Source organism: Caretta caretta, chromosome 2 (genome assembly GCF_965140235.1).
Source record: "Caretta caretta isolate rCarCar2 chromosome 2, rCarCar1.hap1, whole genome shotgun sequence".
Taxonomy (NCBI): Eukaryota; Metazoa; Chordata; order Testudines; family Cheloniidae; genus Caretta; species Caretta caretta.
In genome coordinates this window covers 85089991-85113310 of record NC_134207.1, presented here as the reverse complement: position 1 = coordinate 85113310, position 23320 = coordinate 85089991, and the positions used below count along the sequence as shown (strand labels likewise).

At 37.8% G+C, this 23320-nt stretch overlaps 1 protein-coding gene across 4 annotated transcripts in view; it reads left to right on the top strand.

The window, feature by feature from the left end:
- Positions 1-23320, top strand: part of METTL4 (methyltransferase 4, N6-adenosine) — a 29026-nt gene that overhangs the window by 3560 nt on the left and 2146 nt on the right. For 3 of the 4 annotated variants that reach the window (XM_048840400.2, XM_048840402.2, XM_048840401.2), the window contains exons 3-8: positions 2739-2804; positions 6195-6561; positions 7998-8067; positions 9990-10164; positions 10416-10522; positions 11593-11684. In XM_048840400.2, the coding sequence (XP_048696357.1) occupies positions 2739-2804; positions 6195-6561; positions 7998-8067; positions 9990-10164; positions 10416-10522; positions 11593-11684 (877 nt within the window). The other variant, XM_048840403.2, reaches the window with a different exon arrangement.

The window sequence follows — 23320 nt, the reverse complement described above, 5'->3', positions numbered from 1 at the left end:
GTCACCTCTTCCCCATGCTGTGCTGCCCAGTGCAGTAGTCTGGGAGCTGACCTTGTTCATGAAGACAAAGGCAAAAAAAGCATTGAGTACATTAGCTTTTTCCACATCCTCTGTCACTAGGTTGCCTTCCTCATTCAGTAAGGGGCCCAAACTTTTCTTGACTTTCTTCTTGTTGCTAACATACCTGAAGAAACCCTTCTTGTTACTCTTAACATCTCTTGCTAGCTGCAACTCCAGATGTGATTTGGCCTTCCTGATTTCACTCCTGCATGCCCGAGCAATATTTTTATATTCCTCCCTAGTCATTTGTCCAGTCTTCCACTTCTTGGAAGCTTCTTTTTTGTGTTTAAGATCAGCAAGGATTTCACTGTTAAGCCAAGCTGGTCGCCTGCCATATTTACTATTCTTTCTACACATCGGGATGGTTTGTCCCTGTAACCTCAATAAGGATTCTTTAAAATACAGCCAGCTCTCCTGGACTCCTTTCCCCCTCATGCTATTCTCCCAGGGGATCTTGCCCATCAGTTCCCTGAGGGAGTCAAAGTTTGCTTTTCTGAAGTCCAGGGTCCGTATTCTGCTGCTTTCCTTTCCTCCTTGTGTTAGGATCCTGAACTCGACCATCTCATGGTCACTGCCTCCCAGGTTCCTATCTACTTTTGCTTCCCCTACTAATTCTTCCCGGTTTGTGAGCAGCAGGTCAAGAAGAGCTTGAATTTTTGTGTTCTGCTATTTTAAAATTATTTTAACTCTCCCCTCCCCCCCATAATTATTCCGTTCTAAAATAAATCTGTGGCGAGGTGTTTAGATGGTGTAAATTCACTGATTTCAGTGGAGCTCTGTTGATATCTGAGGATATGCTCATCTATTTTTTTTTCTCTTGTAAATAGCATTTCTAAAATGGCTGGGTAGTTTCTACTCAAACTTTTTAAAAAGAGTACCTTTGGCTGAAATCCATCGTCAGCCATTTCAGCCCAAAAGAGCAGTGTTAGGAAGGAAAGACTGAAAACAAAGATTTGTAGTGGAACTTCAGATGCTTAGATAACCTTACAGTAGTTATATTTTGTAAAAAGTAACTTTGAATGACTCCTTGGTCAAACTTGCTCAATTTATAAATAACTGGCATATCTATTTTTTTTAACAACTATTTTTTACAAACTCAGACTCAGATCTGAGATCAAGTTGTTGGGGTTTTGTTTGTTTGTGTTTTGGCTAACGCCTAACCATCAGTAACAAAGCTGCAAAAACTTCGCAATTTCGTTGATTTATATGTAAGACTGAAAAGAATGCAACTCACTACTGATTTTAAATTAATAACAACTCGTTAGTCAAAAAAAAGCTATATCTCTGAAAATGCTGTTGGTGCAGATATGTTGTTAAGAAAGCACCTTTCATTTGCACACTGTTTTCTGACCCTACTGCAACTTTTACAGCATTTGTTGGCATGTTTGCCTTTCTATATTGAAGCTGTTACTGCATATCCAGGCACACTCAGAAGAGTGTATGTCCATTGGAGTAACTGAATAGGTTTAGGGTGTATACAGTAGAATCTGAGTTATGAACACTAGAGTTATGAACTGACCAGTCAACTACACACCTCGCTTGGAACTAGAAGTGTGCAATCAGGCAGCAGCAGAGACCAAAAACAAAAGGCAAAAACAGTACCGTACTGTGTTAAACGTAAACTACTAAAAAAAAAAAGGGAAAGTTCTGTTTTTCATTTAAATTAAGATGGTTAAAACCAGAATTTTTTCCTGCATAGTAAAGTTTCAAAGCTGTATTAAGTCAATGTTCAGTTGTAAACTTTTGAAAGAACAACCTTTAACGTTTTGTTCAGAATTACAAACATTTCAGAGTTACGACCAACCTCCATTCCCGAGGTATTCGTAACTCTGAGGTTCTACTGTGTATATTAAATACTCTTCATGCTGTATTATTTAAAATTTAATGAAGATGGGCAAAATGATGGATCTCTGGATTTTGCCAATTGTTATTGCACTTCATTTATTGACCAAACAAAACCCAACTTTTTTTTTTCTTTTTGCTTTAATTGCAAATACTGTTTTACAACTGCAGGACTATACTTAAATTTTCTTTAAATACAGCCTTGCGACAAGGCATATATCATTTGCCAAGGATGATTAAGTCGTTTTGAGGGTTATTTTTTTTTAATTAACATGGTAAGGGTGGATAAATATATTTTGTGCATGGGCTTGAAGTTTTTTTTTTGACAGTTTTGTTGATGTGCTTCATGTAGTGTTCATTGAAATACAGAAATATGAGGTGTGTCTGTTCCCTTTAAATTTTGCGTATATGATGTCTGGGGTAAATCAATAATTGTAGCTTTCTGGAGTTAGGTGACACTTTCTTGTTGCCAATAGCCTGGGCTTGGCAACTAAACAAAGATTTCATAGCATTATCCCAAGGGAGACAGAAAAACTAAGCAGTGAAGATTGGAGTTAATATGAGCTGTCAGGTGGCATAGGTATAATTGAATAGCATTGGCAAACATGTGAGGTAAGATTATTTTATTACTTTATTTGTATCAGCCTAGATTTTAAAATTACTCTGGCACCAAGAGAAGATGACTTTGATAAAGGACTTAAGTTCATAATAAAGAAGGGTATGGCAAATTGTTACAAGCTCTGAAGGCATGTGTGTATTTCTCTTGCATATTTATGCCATGTAGTAGCACAGCTGACTCCCTCTTTTTTTTTTTTGTCATATTTTTTTCACTGCAGAAAAATAAAAGAAAGTGTAGTGTGTTCAATCAAGGTGAACTGGATGCTTTAGAATACCATACAAAGGTAAGCCTGAGCAGTAGTAACAATGACAAGTGTACGGTATGTATCTATAGGTAATTTATTGAATATAAACCCTCTGAAACTATTCCAAAATATATGGAGCATGAGTCTTGTAATTTCAGTTCGTTACAGCTAAAGCAATATTTGGTCTTGCCAGTCCCCAAGTGGAGGACTCAATACTGAGACTATTTTAAGTGTGTGTGTGTGTTTGTATAAAAATCAAACTGCTGCTGAGAAATTTCAAAGAGCTAGAAACTGGTTTCACATAACACCTTTGATATTCTAGGTCGCTGAACCTCCTGGAGCAAGCACTGACTTAGCTAGCTAGGTAATGTCAGCAAGAAAATGCTACAGATGCTGGTTTTGAGCCTGGGCAGTATAAACAGTTCTAATGATGTGTATATTGGATGCTGAACTGAGATTATTCCCCAACTCCGTACAAAGATGCTCTGATGTGTCACATTCACTGGAGAGGGGCAGAATTACCCATTCTTTAACATCTTATATAGTATCCTGTTTGGCCCATGATGTTTCCAAAATTTTCCTTGCTTTAGTTTTTGAAACTTTATAGTTTGTATTTAATTTTTTTAACATTTGTAAAATGATTTGAGCTTAAACATGTCAGTCAGGTAAATGGAAAATTATTATTGTAGAAATGTGAAGTTACTTAAATGTGGCTTTTTAAAAAAAAATTGTGCTCATCTTCGAAGGTGAGTTGACTTGGGAGGATGTGTGAGAGGAGTTTAATTTCTTTTTTGAGTAGGAATCTTTAGTCTTGACATTTCATTTATAAGAGTAGAAATGCACAGTAAAGTGATGATTTGTGTTCTATCCAACACTGAATCTAATTCATGGAAAAATTTGATTGTAAAAAGCAAGAAAATGTTATATAAATGGTAGTTTCCTCAGTTCTGTTTGATTGCAAACAAGATCTATATCACATATAGACTGTCAAAATTTATTACTAACAAAAAAAAATCAGTGTTGTAGAACATTAGTTTGTGTAGTTTTTAAAAGTAGATAAAATATATTGAAAGAATTATCAAACACAGTTTTGATGGGGTGAAGACATTAATATTTGGTGTCAGATGGATTCATTAACACCGTTGTGACATATTTCTTATACATGATCACGTTACTAGAAATACATGTTTTTTTAGATTATGTTTGTAACAAGTATACACTGATTCTGTGGTTAAACATTGGCGCTTTCATATGACATAATTAAAAAAAAATATATAAGCCAGATGCATAAAGCAATAGATTTTTAAGGCATCAATTCAGGAAAGCACTTATGCACATGCTTATGTGTTTCCTGAATAGTAATACTTTCCTCAATTGAGAGGTGTATTTGCATTCCTTTCTCCTGAAATTCGTGGTGATCACTATATTTTTTATTTTTCTCTTGAAATTGTATTTTAAAATATTAAGATACATAATTTTTATATTACATCACAATATTTGTATAGGATCCCCATTGTATACTCCAACCAAACTTTGTGATCTGTTTATGCAGGTAACATCACCTATCTACAGATCTCAAAATGCTTTAAACTTAAAATTATTTATAATATAATGTGATCCAGGGGTCTGAGTCAGATTAGGGGTTCAGTATGCTAGGTGCTATACAAATGCATTGCTCCAAATTGCTTACAGTTTAAGACCCTGATTCTGAAAAGACTTATGCACATACTTCATGAACTGAATCCAATGAGATCACTGTTTGTGAAGTTAAATGTGTGCTTAGCACTTTGCAAAATTGGGGCAAAATAAAAACAGTGCATGAGGGAGTGAGAAAGACGGACAAGTGATAAAATCTCTTGGTTGCAGATACTAGCTATGTGCACAACCTTGTTTTTTTTTTTAATGAAGGTGTAATCAAACAGTAGCCATTAATGAAACACTAGTCATCTCTACTAGCCTCTTTTTAAACCATTAGAAAATTAAACTTTGCATTTAGAGCAGTAAAAGCTAACCTCCCCAGGTTGTTCCTCTCCATAGGATAAGTAAGTTCAAATTGTTTTAACATTTATTCATAGCTGTTGTAGGAACAGAGCAACTGCATTTTTTTAAGGTGTTTTTTTTGTTTGGTTTTTTTTTTTTAGGAACCCCTTGTTCATTCATTGGTATTCCTGAATGTGTGTATGCTAAGACTATAATTATATTCCAATATTGCCAACCCCAAGTATTCAAAAATATTCAGATTGGCTTACTCGTGAGACTTTAAAAATAATAAATATGGGGTTCTTGTTATTTGCCTTCTCATGTTTGATCCTTTAAAAGTTCATTGTAACCATAAAGGCTAGAAATTTACTTAAAAGTTAAGATTCCCACACAATCTCATGATTCCAGGAGCTGGGGGCTTTAAAAACAATAATAAATATTGTAAGATTCATGATAGTTGGCAACACTGATAAATGGACAGTATTCTTTGGTTTATACCGTATATACTCGTTCAGAAGCCAAATATTTTTGGTAAAAATGTGACTCAAAGAGCGGGGGTCGGCTTATAAACGGTCTACACCAAAATTTGATGATTTTAAACTCTGTGAAATCGTTGAACTGAATATCTAATACGTTTTTGTTTTGTTTACCTGGAGCATCTGCAGGCATAGAGCACCTCAGTTCCCTGTGGCCGCGGTTTGCCGTTCCCAGCCAATGGGAGCGGTGAACAGCAGCCACAGGGAGCTGAGGGGCTCTGTGCCTGTGAACGCTCCAGGTAAACAAAACGTCCCGACCCACCAGTGGCTTACTCTGACAGGCTGGGCGCCAAAATTTGCCAACCCCTGAAATATAGGGTCGACTTATGAAAGAGTCATACAGTTTTTACTGTTTTTACCTATCCATCTTGGGTCGGCTGATAAACAAATGGGCTAATGAACGAGTATATACGGTAATTGAAAATATTGGGGTCTTGATGATGATTATGGATGCAGGTAGTAATTTGAGGCTCGGAATCGTCAATGAGAGGTGCATAACCAGATTCTCAATTAAAGTCACTGGGATTCTGTGCAAGTTCAAGGATCTGCCTGCATGAATGACTTCCAGGATCAGGGCCTAAGAGGGTGTTGTTTAGATGGTCACTAAAAACAAGTTATAATAATTTGACTCACTAACTTTTTTTTTTTAATCATTCTTAGTTTAATGCATAAAACCTGTTGTGTTTAAAGTGAGTTTAAGGTTCTGGAAAGATACCATATTAAAATTTCTGGATACTGACATCCTCAGTTTTCCTGATTGTAAATTTGTTTGTCTCAATACGGGTCCTGATGATGATCTGCAGATTTGCAGTGTAGCAAATATGTATGAAATTTCTGTTTAATTCTCCAGAGATATCAACCAGACATTTCAAAGATCCTTTCCCTCTGCTTTGTATCTCTTATTACTGTACAGATTAGGGGGCTGATATTGGAAGGAACCAGGTGTTTAATCGAAGAAGGACTCAAAAGTGGTTTTCTTCACCCCATTTCTGCAAAACAGAGTAGCATCAAGAATGTTGTTACAGGACATGTTGGCTGTGGGATGGCTGAATTATGTGAAATGGCAAAACATTTTCCTTCTCTGAATGAAAATGACCACAGATCTGCACAAATTATAGATGAGGAAACATCCATTCTAGAGCAGGATCTGCTTTCATGCGTTACAGAGAACGATACAGACTATGCAAAGATAATAAATTTAATGGGGCAGAAGTACCTGGTGCCGCCAAAAAGCAGTTTCCTTTTATCTGATATTTCCTGCATGCAACCACTTATGAATTGTAAGTATCTTTACTCATTAAAATTTTCTCTTTTTGTCAGTAGCCCATCAATCTGCTCACTGTTGGAATATGTTGTCTGTTAAGCCACAGAGCCACTTCTCAAGTAATCATCTTGACATTAGACTTCAATATGGATTGAAGCATTGGTAGTAGGGAACACATTAGCAAGCTGCTACCATTGGAAGTTTGAGAATGAGCTATTCTTCATGCAGATTGGCTGGGATTTTCAAAGATGCATATGGGAGTTAGTTGCCCAACTTTCTGAGAGGTTTCTAAATCCCTTAGGCTCCTTTGAAAATCTCATCTGCAGTGTATTGTGTGAAACTCAACAGACTAATGCTGCTTTAATTAGCTAAGCACTTTATTTCTGTGCTTCCCCCAATAATCCATTAAATGAATGTGCTGTTTACTCATTTGAATAATTTATAACTACAATATGACAAGGTATTTAAGAAGAGAGAGAATTTTTTCCCCCCAGCATTAATTCCTTCATGTGTATTACCAAAAGAATAAATTACTTAGGCTGTAACCAATAACCTGTGACTTGATAGTTACTTTTATTTCCCACTCTCTAATATTCCATCTTAAAATTAAAAAGAAATCACCCATATTTTGATAAAGACATGCAAGAACCCTTTGGCTGCCCCTACGTGTAGGAGCTGGAGTGGGGGGACATGTTGCTGCTTCTGGAAGTCATGGCGTGGAGAAAACTCCGGATCCCACTCCCCGGCTAGAGCATCGGAGTGGGGCAAGATCACTGGGAGCTCGAGGTCTGGACTGAAAGGTCTGAAAGCCCATACAAGGCTCACTGGCCATAGTTTGCCCATGCCTGGTCTAATCTGTTCTTAAAAACTTAGAATGTTGGGTTGTTGCATCATTCTTTACACATACTCTTCCACAGTGAATAATTAAAGTTTGTGCCTTTTAAATACACTGGGTATCTCATTCAGTATTTTTAACTGAATAAAATTGTAATCTAAGCCAAATTCTGTCAGAAAGAAATCTGAATTTAGATAAAGAATTTTAAGGGTTTTTTTCTCTTATGACCATTAAAGTGGTGGTTACAGTACTGGCAGGATAATAACTGAAACATTAATACATAAGTAGTCAACGTGACAAAACATAGCAGAATCTGAGTGTGGCCTAAAACCATAGCTCTAACTGATCAGCCATTTAAAAATCCTTAATAGCTGACCCAGTGACCCATCAAAACAGAAAAATATCTTAGTCTGACACAGTGTCCTCAAAATGATAATTATAGAGTAGTAAGTTAAAGTAGTTAGAAGCATTTTAGTTATTTTTGAAAGCAAAATAGAATATCGCCCCTCTTCTGCACAGTCTAGTCTTCTGGTCTTTGTAATTAGGTTGCTTAAACTTTGGGGAACAATTTTAGCTTTTGTTTTAAAACTAGTCTTTCAATTTTAATTTCTTTCCAGATAAGAATAAATATGATGTAATTGTGATAGATCCACCATGGCAGAACAAGTCTGTTAAAAGAAGTAACCGGTAACTTTTTTGTAAATTTATATATATATACTGTTTTTTTAAAAACAAAAAAAAACCCCACCAAACCCCACATTTGATTTTGTTCATGTGCTGTTGCAGTGTTCCTGCAAAGTTCTGATTATGTGTTTTATTTTTGGTTTTTTACCTCCACACAGATACAGTTGATTATATGGTAATACAATCCAACACACTGCAAGATCGGGGCCTAAGCTAGCAGTTATCAAACACTTTTTTTGGCATCTGCCTAACTTGAAGCATGTGAGTAATCTCGTGGATTTCATTGAGACTAGTCAAATGCTTCATGTGCCAAAGAGTTGACATTATTGGCACTTAAATTACTTTCCAGGAGAGCTTGAAGCCAATTTTATAGCAAAACCCCAATCCTGCAAATACTTACGCATGTGCTCAGTTTTATTACCCTGAGTACTACTGTTGATTTCAAAGTTAAGTGCATTACATAAGTGTTTGCGGGACTGGGGCCTAATTTAGAAACTTCAGAATTTTTTTGTTGTGGGTTTGATTTTCTGCTTGATTGGTAGAAGTAGAAAATTTAATAATACAGTACTGAAATTCTCAGGCATAATGAGGTCAGCTGCTGAGAACTCTAGTTTGCAAAGTCATTACATTAGAATTTATGGCCCTATTTCTTAAGTGAGCTACATACATTTTATTCCACCAGGACTCAGTTTGTTACATAGACTCACCACCATGTAGAAGTGGTGAAAATGGTGGAGAATTTGGACCTATAACTTTCCAAAGTGAATATTGATATAGTTTCTCTCCTGTAGTTCTGGAAGCTTGCAATTAAAAAAAAAAAATTCAGACTTCTAATGTCACAGGATTAGTCTGGTGTTTTTAATTTTGAACCCAGACCAAAAAAATTGCCAACTCAGGAAATACTTAACTTCAATTCTATCCTGTCTGCAATTTCTTTTTAAATAATTTGTTACTTAAAACATTAATATCCACACCCCATGCTTTGCCTCTTAATCATAAAATCCAAATAGAGTTCCAGTTGCCTCTTCTGAAATAAACTGCTTTAGCATTCAGCCACAGACAATACATACCAATGCAATCCTGAAAATCACACTCATATGCACAACATTAACTCTCTTCAAGTGTTCCTAAATGGTAATAACACATTACAGACTTTTAAAGTGAAGTATGTCTGTCAGTAAGACATGTTGGTGTAGTCAGTTAAGGTTGTGCGGCATTGGGAAATGGAGGGAAACAGGAGCTACTCTCTTTTTAAAAGAAAAAAAAATTGTATGTAATGTCACGTTGTCTGGAGTGGCTCACAACCATGAGTGCTAACCTCATGGCAGACGCCCCAAACTGGCAATATGTTCTATAATTAGATTTCACCAACCCAGTAACAAGTATGAACTCCTGGATTACTGTAACAGTCTTACTGTTGCGCTTGTAGGTTACTCCATTTGCTTTTCATTCAGATGGGAGATTTCTTATTCGAGAGTGAATGGTATTGACTTGAGTGGAAACTACAATATAAACAGAAACTATCGTGTCATCAAATAGTTTATTCTGGTGTACAAATGAGAGTATTGGATTAAAAGCAGTAATCTTTATCAAAATTAAGACTGGAACTCAGCCTTTTTCAAAAGTAGAATTCTTACAGAGCTGATCTATTTTGGGAATGGGAGAAATATTTAGATAAAAATTACAACCTATATATAAAATCCATATGTGTGGGGTTTTTTCAAAAGCATCCAACATATTTGGCCACTGGATGTCACTCTTGACTCGTATTTAAGTTTATTTAACTGTGGGGTTTTATTTATATTCAGGAAATGTTTCTTAAAGAAGAATGTCAGAGTTGGGGCTTTATATAGCGCCTTTCACTGTTGTTTTTTATACTAGTTTTGTATTTGCTAATACACTTTCTGAAATATACTGAGGTACAGATACAACCACTTGTCTTCCTGGCAAATCAAGCAAATTCCCATACCATCACTAGCTGCTCCAAATTGTCTTGTGGTCACATGGGTGACCAATAGACAGAAGCACCTGCGTTTTGTTAGGGATGAACTTTATCCTCATTGGTCTGTGAAGACTCTTGCTGAGTGGCACTGGGTGAAAGTAAGTTCTGAATCTGTTTGCTTTTGGTGGGTGGGGCATGCAACATGGTGCTTTTCTGCATATTTCTGTAATTTTTCTGTCCCTTAGTGTTTTTTGTATTTAAAGGTCATTACTTTTTCACTGGGAGGCAGAAATTTTATATCTTCATTTTGGGGAGGGGGGGAAAGAGATTAATAATTACTAATAGAAAAAAATATACCTGTTGTATACCAAGTCACATGCAAAATTTATTTCTCATTTCTTTTTGTCAGATTACCAGATCTGGAGAATTTGTATTTCCATTAGATTCTTCCCACAAGAAACCCTATGAAGTCCTTGTGTTGGGGAGAGTTCAAGGAATAATAGATTTTCCATTAAGGTAGGAGAGACTATTTTTAGTAAGTATTTTTCTAAGTGGTTGTTCTTTTTGCATTTGTCATTCTTATATAAGCTATATAATAAGCTTTCAGGGTTGTCACTATGTGTCACTCTGGAGCCTAGAATCTCTGTTTAGTCAGTGTGAAGCAATGGAAACAGCTATAAGCAAGGTTGAGAGCTCTTTTTTTGTTCAGAATATCACCAGGTGTAATCATCAGTGGGATTTGTGATGTGTTAAATCCAGTTTTTAAGTTTAGTCATTTTGACTCTACAAATTACACTTGTGATACTGTACCTGTACACTAAGGCATGTATCTATGCCATACCAGTCACTTTTTGCCCCTCACCTGGTGCATACTGCTCCTAAAGTTGGCACAGTCAACCTTGGGAGCATCATCTCAGTGAAAGGGGAATTCTCCAGTGGCACAGAGTGACCAAAGCAGCTCCTGTCTCTCCCAGCTGCCAGTGTATGGCGCATGGCTCTGGGAAAGGGGACATGGCTTCCCCTTGCTGGCACTTCTCAGCTGCAGTCCTACCTGCCTGGGGCTGTTGACTGCCATCAGAAGTTAGAGCAGTCCTTTGTCTGTTCTCTCTCTCACTGGGGGACCAGTCAAATGAACAGGTGGCCCCAATCGGGAGGAACAAGTGGGTGGGGTTGTGCTGTGCATTCCTCACCATAGCAGAGCGCCAGTGTGTATGTATTTGTGTATGCACATAATGTAGGGGTGTGGTTTGGGTTCTTTTGGTTAAAGTCAGTGATATTCTGCAGTTGAAAAGTGACAGAGCTATTGATTAGTTTGGATTTTTTCCCCCTCTTGTTTTATCCCTTTATTACCTATATTTTCTTCAAAGCCTCTGAAATGTCATAAACTGACCTTTAGCTTTCAGGAAAACAAATATACTCAACATTTAGATATTTAGCTTCCCCAAGGCTTGCGGTGAAGTCTGATAGTGAATGAGTATTCTGTATTTTTTATATCCCATTTGGGACAAAACCCCATGAAAACACGTACCTGTATCACAGTATTGATTGAGAAATCTCATTTATTTTCTTCTGATTTTATACAACAGGAAATCAGACGTGGAAGTACTTCCAATTCCAGACCACAAATTAATTGTCAGCGTACCCTGCACTCTTCATTCACACAAACCTCCTCTTACTGGTATGTTCTTTGAACACCTCTCTACAATATAGTGTTTGTATAGACCAAGATTTTTCAAACTTGAATGTCTGAAGTTAGGCACCTAAATCCATATATAGATGCCAAATAAGTGGCCTGATTTTCAGAGATGTCAAGCAAATGCGGTCAGTAGGAATGACAAGTGTTCAACATCTCTGAAAATCCTGCCACATTTAGTTCCTTAAATATGGGTGTTAGGCACCGAAGTTTGGGCATCTCTGTTTGAAATTTTTGGACAGAGGTCTTAAATTTAAAAAAAAATTTTTTTTGCATTTGTTTTCTAGTTTTATAACTACTTCAAAATTGCTCTGTTCCTGCATTCTGTATGAAATAGTTCCAGATGACCTGAGTTCTTTCCTTTGTGTGGTGAGCAGCATTTCCCTGGCTGGGAATACATAAAATAGACTGGTTATTGCTTACTTAATTAAAACTACCAGTCTTTTCTTTCTGGGACACCTAATTGTGGAAGAGATTTATTTATTTTTTCATACACAGAATATGCACATATAGCACAAAACCTTGGGTATGTTGTATATCTTTTTAAAACCACAGATTTAATTAAAATGACAGTAATTGACAGCAAGTAGACCATACCCATATTAATTACCAATAACCATTATACATTACAGGGGTTGATCTCCAGCCAATCAGTTAGACTATAGGTGCCTCCCATCCAAGCCCTTGCTCATGCTAGGTCTGAAGAATCTCTTGACCTGTACACAGTGCCATGAGGGTCTGCAAACTGGGGCTCTGGCGGATCAATGATGAATTTTCAAATCAAGATTGGATGTTTTCAAAAAGATATGCTCTAGGAATTTATTTTTTGGAAGTTCTGTGGCCTGTGTTATACAGGAGGTCAGACTAAGTGTTTTGGAAGTATTATTATTTATGCCGGGTAAAACTAAAGGCCAAATGCTATTTATAATTGCTCTAAACCTGCCTAAATAATAAGCAATTTAGTACATCCAAACAATAACAAAACACTTCTAAGCATTTGATCAAGATACTTATAAATAGGCTAAACTCCAGGAGTGCTTAGACCCATATTGGTTGGCTTCAACTTGGTCAGACAGGTATTAGCCATGAACGCTTTAAGAGTTGACTTTATTCTCTTTTTAACAAACAAGCAATAGCATTGCCAATTATCAGACCTCAGTTAAGGCCAGATGAAGCAGTTTCTTATATAGCAAATTACTTACTGCACTTGGTATCCAATTAACTGTGTTTTATTTCTCTTACTTCAGCCCATACTTTAAGATAACACTGATATTTTGAAGGGTCACTACAAGTTTAACACAACTCTTCTTTCACATGAACTCATTCTTTTTGGTCACATGCTTTGAGCCCATTGCTCATGCTAATATCCCAACTTAATTTAAAACTGTGGTTCACCCAAATCTAATGTTGACCTATATTACTACAGTAGGTGATCACAGTGGTCCTTCTGGCCTTGGAATCTATGAACTTATGGATTGTATCATTGAAATATGCTATACTTGAAGACTCTTCATGTTCCATCTGCAGAAGGTGCCAGTAACCACAGGGAACCTGTTAGACTTGTTCTCTGGCCACTGCACCGAATCCATATTAGGTTTTGGGTGTAAATCCAGTCACTGACTGATTTTTATAAAGCTCTAACTGGTTTGGGTCTTGGCTGTTGAAGAGACTGCGTCTCTCACCTTGAACTACCATAAATGAGATCAGTTTGAGTTAAATTACTGGATTTAAATGTGTGAGAGCTTGGTGACAGGGTGTGCAAAGTAGAAGTCTTTCAACTTTAATGTAGCCCACACTTCTCTCCATACGCACTTCTGACAAAATCCTAGTTTGATTACTCTTCTATATAGGTAATTATACTGACCTCATAACAGTAGTATCTGAGCGCCTTCCAGTGGTCCATTAAATGACATGACTAACATTTGTCATGTGTGGTTCGTTCTTCAGTTCATCCTCTCCCAAGGGGGGAAATTGTGTGTGCAGTGTAGTGTTGGTTATTGTAGGTTTAAAAATCATATGCATATAATGCTATGTATTTCTGGTGTAGAAGTCAGGTTGAAGAAGTGTGCCTTGCACTTGGAGTAGAAGGTGATGAGATTGGAGGTGATTCTTGGTTCCTGTGGGAATTTGTTCCACATTCTTGGTCCAACCCCCAAGAAGCTCTGTCTCCTGCACTGACAAGATTTACTCTCATGGTAGAAAGTTGCATTGTGTCTGAGGAGCAGAGTTGTCTGTGGATAGGGTACTAGTCTCAACTCCTTTTCACTCTTGTCTGAGAGGGAGTTTTTGAAGTGTTTATTTTTGGGGTTTTTTTGTTTTGTTAGTAGTGGGTATTAATATACATGTGTCTGGAGACAAGTAATTGGGCACAATTTAGTAATCTGAAATATAAGCAAGCTTGAATCCTTGACCATCTATCAGCAATGTCCTGCAATAAGCTGTAGAATTTAAATCTTTCTGGTTGATTAACGGGAGTGCCTGGACTGATCTATATGATTGCAAGATTCGTGGTCACTGAGGCAGCTGGGGCTCAGACCTCTTAAGACTTCACTGGCCAAGCTTGGAAAGGCTTTACAGACAAACAGAAATGCAGTCGAGTTGAGTGTATGTAATGTGATAACTTTTGAATGGTGCATTAGATCAATTCCAAAATTTCAGGAAGTGATCTAGTTATCAGTGGGCAGAATCCTATTGATCAGGGGGTAAATGGGGAATATATGGAGTTGCTGTCATCTGTTCAGTGTAGCCACAGTTTCATGTACCTCTGCACTTTGTCTGCAGTTCAAACAACTTGTTGATGGGTTTCAGAGTAACAGCCGTGTTAGTCTGTATTCGCAAAAAGAAAAGGAGTACTTGTGGCACCTTAGAGACTAACCAATTTATTTGAGCATCCGATGAAGTGAGCTGTAGCTCACGAAAACTTATGGTCAAATAAATTGATTAGTCTCTAAGGTGCCACAAGTACTCCTTTTCTTTTTGCAACTTGTTGATGGTACCCTTAATGCCTTCCAGCATAACCCCTGCTCATCCTCCCAATAGAATTTAATGTGGTTGACACCCTGACTGATTTATCTTCCAGACAGAAGAGAAATAATTTCTCTTCCTGATGAAAGCTGTGTTATAGATGCTCAGCCAGTAGGGGCAGACAGAGGGAGAGAAGAAGGCTTCATTTCTCCCTTCTAGTGTCCTGCCTCCACAACTCCTGCTCTGTGGTGGGGAGGGAGGCAGAAGTGCTCCCCTCCCTTTCAATCCTGGGGGAAAAAGGTACTTTGGACATAGTCCAGAGGAGAGTGACAAAAATAGCAAATCGTATAGAAAAGCTGGCCAAAGATGAAAGGTTAAAAAAGTCTTCTTCAAATATGTTAGGGGCTGGTATAAAGAAGATGGTGATCAATTGATCTCCATGTCCATCGAAGGTCAGACAAGAAGTAATGGACTTAATCTGAAGTAGAGGAGATTTAGGTTAGATTTTTAGGAACTATTTTCTAACTCTAAGAGTAGTTAAACTCTGGAATAGGTATCCAAGGGAGGTTGGAGGTTAAGAACAGGATGGACAAAAACCTGTCAGGGATGGTCTAGATTTACTTGCTCCTGCCTCAGTGCAGGGGGCTGGACTTGGCCTCTCGAGGTCCCTTCCAGCCTGACATTGTTATGATTCTGTGAGTATGATTTGTGGGAGGGGAGTCACATAGCCTGTGGCATAGGAGGAATGGGTTGGAACAGGACCCATATAGTGGGGGAAGAGAGGAATAGGGGAACAGAGCCCCTGGCCTTGTGCTGAGAATGGGAGATCCTGCTTGGAGGGGTGGGGGATGGAGGGAAGACAGACAGTGCTGAAGGGGAAATGGGGGGCAGAGACCCTGGCATGGGAAAATGGATGCACAAAGCCCCTAGTATTGTGGAGGGAGAGTGGGCAATCTTGAAATGGGTGATGTGGGAATCAGGGGAGCAGACAGAACCCCCAAGGGAACAGCTGCAACCCCCACCACTACCAGACCCTCCAGAGGCTTCTCCCTACCTATCAGTTTCTTATTTGGATTGAACTTCAGCCAACTATCTCGCATCCGTGTTGGACGTTGGTCAGGTACTAGGGAGACTGCCATCCAATTCTGACAGAAGTGACTTAGGTCACTGGTGATCTTGCATCTCAAAATGTCTGATTTCCCTTAGTGCAGGAGTTCTCAGACTGGGGGTTGTGACCCCTCAGGGAGGTCGTGAGGTTATTACATGGGGGGTTGTGAGCTCTCAGCCTCCACCCCCAAATTCTACTTTATCTCCAGCGTTTATAATAGTTTTTAATATAAAAATTTGTGTTGTTTTGTTTAATTAATAAGGGAAGGGGGCCGCACTCAAGAAGCTTGCTGTGTGAAAGGGCTCACCAGTACAAAAGTTTGAGAACCACTGCATTAGTGCCTTATATCCACACTGCGCAGAATGGTGACACTATTATGTATAGATTAGTACAGGAATCCTGTACTAGAGTAGTTCCTTCATACTGTATGTGTCTGATACAAACTATAGAAATGACACTAGTGAATTCGTGTATATGAATTCAGGTCTGAAACTGGCTTAAAAACAAAATATTGTACTTTGTGGATTAGCAAAAGTATTTAAAGCCAGGGATTTGGCAAAATTAATTATAGTCAAGTAAATATGATTAGAATTCATCTTTCATTTGTGTGCTTCTTGCTTGTCACTCAAATATCTGGTACTAACGCCATTGTAGGCGAGTGGTAGGCACCACGATTTGGTAGACTTAATGTACCCTCACTATGTGCGTGCACACATACGTCATTTTGAAAGCTTATTATGTCTACTTTAAGATGAGAGATGATGTAGAGCTGTCAAGTGGAATAGAAACAGGAATAAATAGTGACACTATCAACACACTAAAATGACCACTTTGAAATATTTGCCTTTGTTTGTTAGTGTAATTGCTCTATGTATTATTTCAAGACACAAAATTGGATTTCTTTGTGACTTTAAAGCATCACGACAACAATCTAAAGTGTAAAACAAAATCTAATACATTTTGTACTGGTATCATTGAAACATGACTGGTGACATTTCTAGTCAACATAATTATCATCATCTTCCTGATCTCTATTGAGAGTGTGCGTTACCACGGTCTTCCTTGCCTTGGCATGTACGCAGTTCTATGAAGTAAAGATTGTTCTGACTATAGACGCAGTTAACTGTAGAGCAATGCCTACTGGTACAGGCACAAAAAAGGTCTTGCAGGAGCTGAGATGCCATTGGTCCCGTGAAGAATATAGGAAGTAGATCATACACATTTTTCCATATATGTTGCAATGGTGATCCAATATCTGGTTTACCTATATGCAAAGACATCCAAATCTTTGTTTGGCAAGATTCTCTTTTGACATGCTATTCAAAACTGTCCTCGTGTGAGGGGAATTTGGCCAGTGACTTGTCTTTTTTGATGAATAGATTGAGGTGCAAACAGTTCAGGTCTCTGTGGGTTTTCTTTTTTTGCTCTGGTCATAGAGTACTGCTTTGCTCCAGAAATTGAAGCTTGTCTGTCAGACTCTCCCAATTTGGCAAGATCTCTGAAGTGGTAAGCTCCCTTTGTTTTGACAACATTAAACACAGATTTTTTCCCCCCAGTATCAAATAGGGATGAGACCGTTATATCTCTTAATGCATGTATAGCAAGAGGTATGTTGCAGAAGTCAGGAGTGAGTGTGCCACAAATTGTTTTCACAAGTATGAAACAATGCTTGTTAGTTGTGCTTGTAGTGGTGCCTGTTCTAGGCCACATGTTATCTGCATATTCCATTTTTGGAAAGTAGTGAACAGCACATCCAAATCATGTGTGTCAGATGACCTAATTGTTATAGTTCCTTTGACACACAAGAAACCCAGAAGCCACTCTGGCACATACAGTGTGCAGAAGCATCTTTGTGTCCACTTCCTTTTGAGTACTGTTCAAGTGTTGGGGCTTGTCTTCACTTACCAGTGGATTGATACTGCGGCTATCGATCCAATAAGGGTCAGTTTAGTGAAGACCCGCTAAGTTGACTGTAGATCGCTCTCCTGTCAACTCTGGTACTCCACTGGAACGAGAAGAATAAGGGGAGTCGACGGGAGAACATCTCCCGTCGACAATGCGTAGCGTTGACCCCACTGTAAGTAAATGTAAACTATATTGACTTGAGTTATGCTACAAATGTAGCTCAAATTGTGTAGCTTAGATCGACTTTCTCCCGTAGTGTAGACCTGCCATTGGACTTCAACACACTTAGTGGTGATGGACTTTGTTACTTCATTATTGAAAACGCATCGAGCAAGAAGGAGTGTTTGTGCTGGCGTGCTCCTACACACTCAGGTGCATTTTGAACTGTATATTCACAGAGAAATTTCACAAGTGACTGCTTCTTGGATGCCATGTTTAAAAACTCTTTCCATGGAAGCATGGAGTGTCCACCAGTCACCTGGTATTTCTTGCATCTAACCTTAGATCCTGTCTGATGCTGTCTTTCTGCAGTTTTCTGTCAAAGACTTCAGGTATAGAATTAGCTTTTAGGACCTGCCTGAAGTACTCAGGAGCCAGTTCATCAAATGTGTGGAATTTGTGTCCAGCCATTATTTGTATGACAGCCATGGCGTCTTTGCTATACACTGTCATTTCTTTGTTGCATGCTCTTAGCTCATGGATTCCTTCAGATTCCCTAATTCAGCTCTGTCTGTGCTTCTTATTGTTACATCAGCATGTAAGAGGGACATAGGCTCAGGTACCCATGGGAGACTAAGAATAGCTGGTATTGAAACATCCTCTCTGTATCTTGCTAAGGATTGGGCTCTGCAGAAAACAGTTTCAAGACAGATAGCTGCTGTGATTGTCCTTCCCTTGCCAGACTTAAATTTGGTCTTTTTCATCATGTCAGCATATATTTTGATGGCAAATTTCTTGACAGGGCTGAAGAAGCTACATGACCCATGAAAATCAAATGCACCTTACAGAGATCTTTCCATTTATACTTCAGCATCTGCTGTTTTCAGTCGAGACTCTTGTATGATGCTCTTTATCTGCAGTTTAGAGGCAAGGACTTGTTTGTGGACTTTGTCTTCACTATTTCATTAGGCCGCTGCTTTCTCTCATAGCTTTTGCATTTTCATAATATGAAGCTGTGTATTATGATCACTAACACTCACTTGTGCGTGTGTGCCACTGAATTAAAAAGCTAGTTTCTAGTGTATTTCAAAGGTTAGTACTGCATGAATAGGCAATTACAAATTAAAACAGTCTACCAGGCAGACTAGAGGCTACATTGTATGTACAAAAGCTGACAAATGGAGAAGTATTATGTTAAAAATTCATGTACATTTATATCTGCCCACTATGTAGTACAAACTATAGGCACACAATCTACTGTTACTAGTGCACAATCTTCAGTGTGAGACTGATCAGTTTAGCAAATTTCAACTGAAAATATAGAAAACTGTTATCACTCATGAGATACTTTGACAATGAAGAATGTGATGTGAAAACATTTCACGTTAGTACATTGCAAAATGTTGATATTTGCCATTTTTGCCAGGTGCGAAATAGCTTAATCGTTGCTGGAAAAAATATTTGCCCATGCAAAACCATTAAAAATATTTTAATACATTGATGTTTGGTAGTTTTGACCAATAAACACCACATTAAGGTGTTGACATTAACATGAACAGTAAAAACTATAGTCAGTCATATTGTAGTGTTTCCAGAACTGCAAAAAAAAGACACACTCATTTTGGATACCATTGCTTCACTGTGTCCTTCAGCCTTACTGCACCACTTGACAGCTCCACATCATATTCCTAAAATAAAATAAGCTTTCACATAATATCTGATGTAGATGTGTGTACATTACATGCCAAAATTCTTTTGGAGAATTGCTGCATGCCTGTTGTACTTTATTCATTTTTATTGCTGAAAGAAGAAATTTGCCACTGAGTACAGATCATCTGGCCAGTGATTTACACTTTTTTTTCTAATGTACATGTATATTTTCAATAAGTAAAGGTTACTCTTAGAACAGCAAAAATTAAAGAGTAAAGGTGTTGCTTCTGTCTAAAGATGTTGCAAATGCTCTTAGTAGTGGTATTACACAGGGTGGTGGTTGCGTTTTTTTTGTTTTTTGTTTTGTTTTTTCAAAGACAGTATTCTAGATTTGCCAGTAGAGAGCAGCTGATCCACATTCCTAGATTATTTAGAACAACATGAACAGAAGCTGAAGTTTGGGGATGGGGAGAAGGAAACTTGATGACTCACACACACATTCTTTGTGTTTTTGTTTAAGTAGCAACAAAGCCAAAAATATTAGTATTTATTGCTACTGTCTGGCACTTGATTTCTTGTTACTATTGTAAAGTTTTATGTTGGTACATATGTAGCCATTTAATGACTGATTATAACCATTTATTTCTCTGGGGGAAGAGGAAGATGCAAATTAAAGCAAGCCATCAAAAGCAGACATTCAGGTTCCTGCAGTGCATTTAACTATGAAATCATGACTGTAGGGGTTTCTGGTGATACATGTTCTGTGTTTAGTGCTCACGGCTTTAATATGTCATTATAAATGTACTTAAACTGCTTTATGCAAATACTTTAAAATGAAATTTTATCACTTATGATTTTGATTCAAATAACAGCAGGTTTTCCTTCTAGTCCAATTCATTGTTGCTGCTAGGATACGTAAAGGGTGGCTCTCTTACATGGAGGACACTGAGCAATATTGAATTTCAAATAATGTGATTTTTTTTTTAACTGTTCTGTACGGGTTCATATACTGGCTCTTGAGATTTCATATTTCTTCCTCAGTTTGTAAAGAAGCTATTAATTATGAAGAGACAGCCCACTTAAAAATCCTGGGCCTTATTCTTGGGTCTGCCCCAGCCACTTTACCCTGCTCTAGCAGAGCAAAACAGTTGGAAGCCCAGAGAAAACCTGCTTCCTGTAGCAGCTCTGTGCCCCTTGAGCCATGTTGTAGAGACATGTCTGAGAGGGAATTAAAGAAGGCATGTACAGGGAGTCCTTATGTCCCATGTGGTACCGTGCTGTGCAATAGTCTGTGGGGCTGTTGGCAGCCAGGCATAAATTGGAACTCAGCCAACTGGAGGCTTAGACAAAGGCTAGGTGGCATAATGCCACCTTTGCCCAACCTCCAACACTCCCTCGCCACCCTTTTCTGGTCCTGTGCTAAGCACAAATCAGTCTGCACAGATAATCTGGCCCACATGTTGTGAACAATATTCCTAATATATTACTAAACATGAGAAAATTTCAGTCATTTGATTTCCTTTCACTGTTTGTTTTATGTTTACATTTCAGACCATGAATCAATGAAGTTTTTTCACTAGCATTTATATAGACCATTTCCTATCTAGGTTCCTACTACTTCAGTATTTGAGTTTCAAACACTACAGGGGAATGGTTGCTTGTTTAAAAACCGACCCTTTCTTTGAATTCTTATTTAAAATAAATGTTGTTCTAAAATACACTTGGCCCAAAATGTGCAAGTTGATAGTGGCTTTTTAAGTTTAAAATAATATTGATTTTCAGTGACATTTGTGTTTATAGTGAATAGAACTGAAAAAGTAAAAGTATTTTTAATGTGTGGCTGTTAGAGAAAATAATATTTTTTATCTTTTGGTATCAAAGGCCTGACCCTTCAGTCCTTACTTAGTTGAAAAACTTAAAGTTTTGCTTAACGTCTGAAGATCAGTCCCCAAGTGTATGTTAACATATACTTGTGAAGGTAGGAAGGCCATAAGACCCTAACAAAGATACTATTATAACATTCTATTTTAAGCTATAAGTTAATGTTCAAGTAAACTGGCGGCATTAGATTTTATACCAACAAAATATGGCCATGTTATTGCCCTCTATATATGCTAATTTTCATTGCACTGAAGGTTACTTCCTGATGTGATTATGTAAATACCCAATCCAAGCTATGAAAAATTATATTGTGATAGCTTGAATTATTGTAAATATAATCTAGCTGCATCTGTGCACACAGTCATCATGTACTAGAGTGGGATCTTTAGGGGCTGTAGGGGAAGGGAAAGTGGGAGAGACTCCTAGGAACCCCTGGTTAAATTCTGTCACCAAAATTGAGGGAAAGGTTGGTGTCACGCCTCTAGTTACAGCTAAGTAATCCCTATCAGAAGTAATTTCTCCCTTCTGCTGTGTCAGATAGTAGGTATTTTAAAATTATTTTCAGAAGATGGAAGTTTTGATGCTCAATAATTAGTAATACTAGTGCCGCTGGACTTCCTGTTGCGGCAACAATATTCATTCATTCATTCACTCTCTCTCTCTCTCTCTCTCTCATTTTTACACACACACACACACACACACACACACAAAAAATACAAGTACTCCAAAATTTATATTTAATAAAACCTTGTTGGTCAAATGGTATTGTCTCCTTTATTTGGATTTTTTGGTTATGAAAAGTGGGTTTTATTTCTAAATGGGGAAAAGAAACTAAAGCGCTGATGTTTCAATAAGCGCTGCATGCGCTGGTCCCTGTTGAAGTCAAAAGAGCAGAATTCTTCCCAGGGCAAATTTATTGACAGCGTGGGGCTTTAGAGTTTCCCTCTTTTGGAAGGGCACATACCCTAGTAGATGGGCTTTCTTAGATTGGGGGAATAGATTTTTTGGGAGATGTTTGTTAAAATACTGGCAGCATATCCGTACACAAACAATCCTTAACTAAAGAAAGCATGGGAAAGAATGACAGGTTTTACTTTTTTTGTTTTTTGTTTTGTTAGATGATGGCTTTGCAAAATGGTACAGGCACATTTTTCAAGGAGTACTATCTAACTGTCTAATTAGGTGGAGGGAGGGAAATTCTTGTGAGATCAAAAAGCACTGTTCAGTGTAGCAGGCTTGGTGTCAGAATGCACATTCTGTTCTAAACCTGCCAGACGCTTATGCAAATGTTAGATTGGATTAGGTTTTCTAGCCTGCTTATTAAAAGGAATAGATTTTCCGATATGAGATTATTAGTAATAGCAGTATTATGTGGCAAAAAAACCCAATATGAATAAGAATTTTTACAGAAAATTTTTTTTACAAAAAAATAAGAATTTTTTTCTACAGAATTTTTGTTTTTTTGTTTTTAAAAGAGTTGGGGCAGGTTTACATGCCCTGTTCTTGTACCAAAATGTGAGAAGTATGGAAACTTTAACGGGGAAAAAAACTTTTAAAATACAATATTAGAATGAGTTTAAAGTGGGTTTCAGAGGAGGGAAAATGTTTGGGTAGAAAAAGCATGTGGGAAGATTGCCACACAGTAGATCTTTGGGAGAATATTCATCTTCCAGCAGCAGGAGCATTTCATGATGTGCGTTTGAACAGATGAGATAGAACAGTGTAATTCTTTGATGGGCAACTCTGACCTGAAAATCAAACAATGGATTCTAGCCATAAATGTTCCCACCCTTTCTCTGATGTATGCTGATTAGATGTGTTTCTGCTTTCTGAAATGATAGTGAGAGGGAGAGATCAGTTCAGGTAACAAAATGCCTGATATAATAATGAACTGTTTTCTATACCTCATGTTTCATGAGGAATAGTGAAAATTCTGAATGAGTTCTCGAGGAAA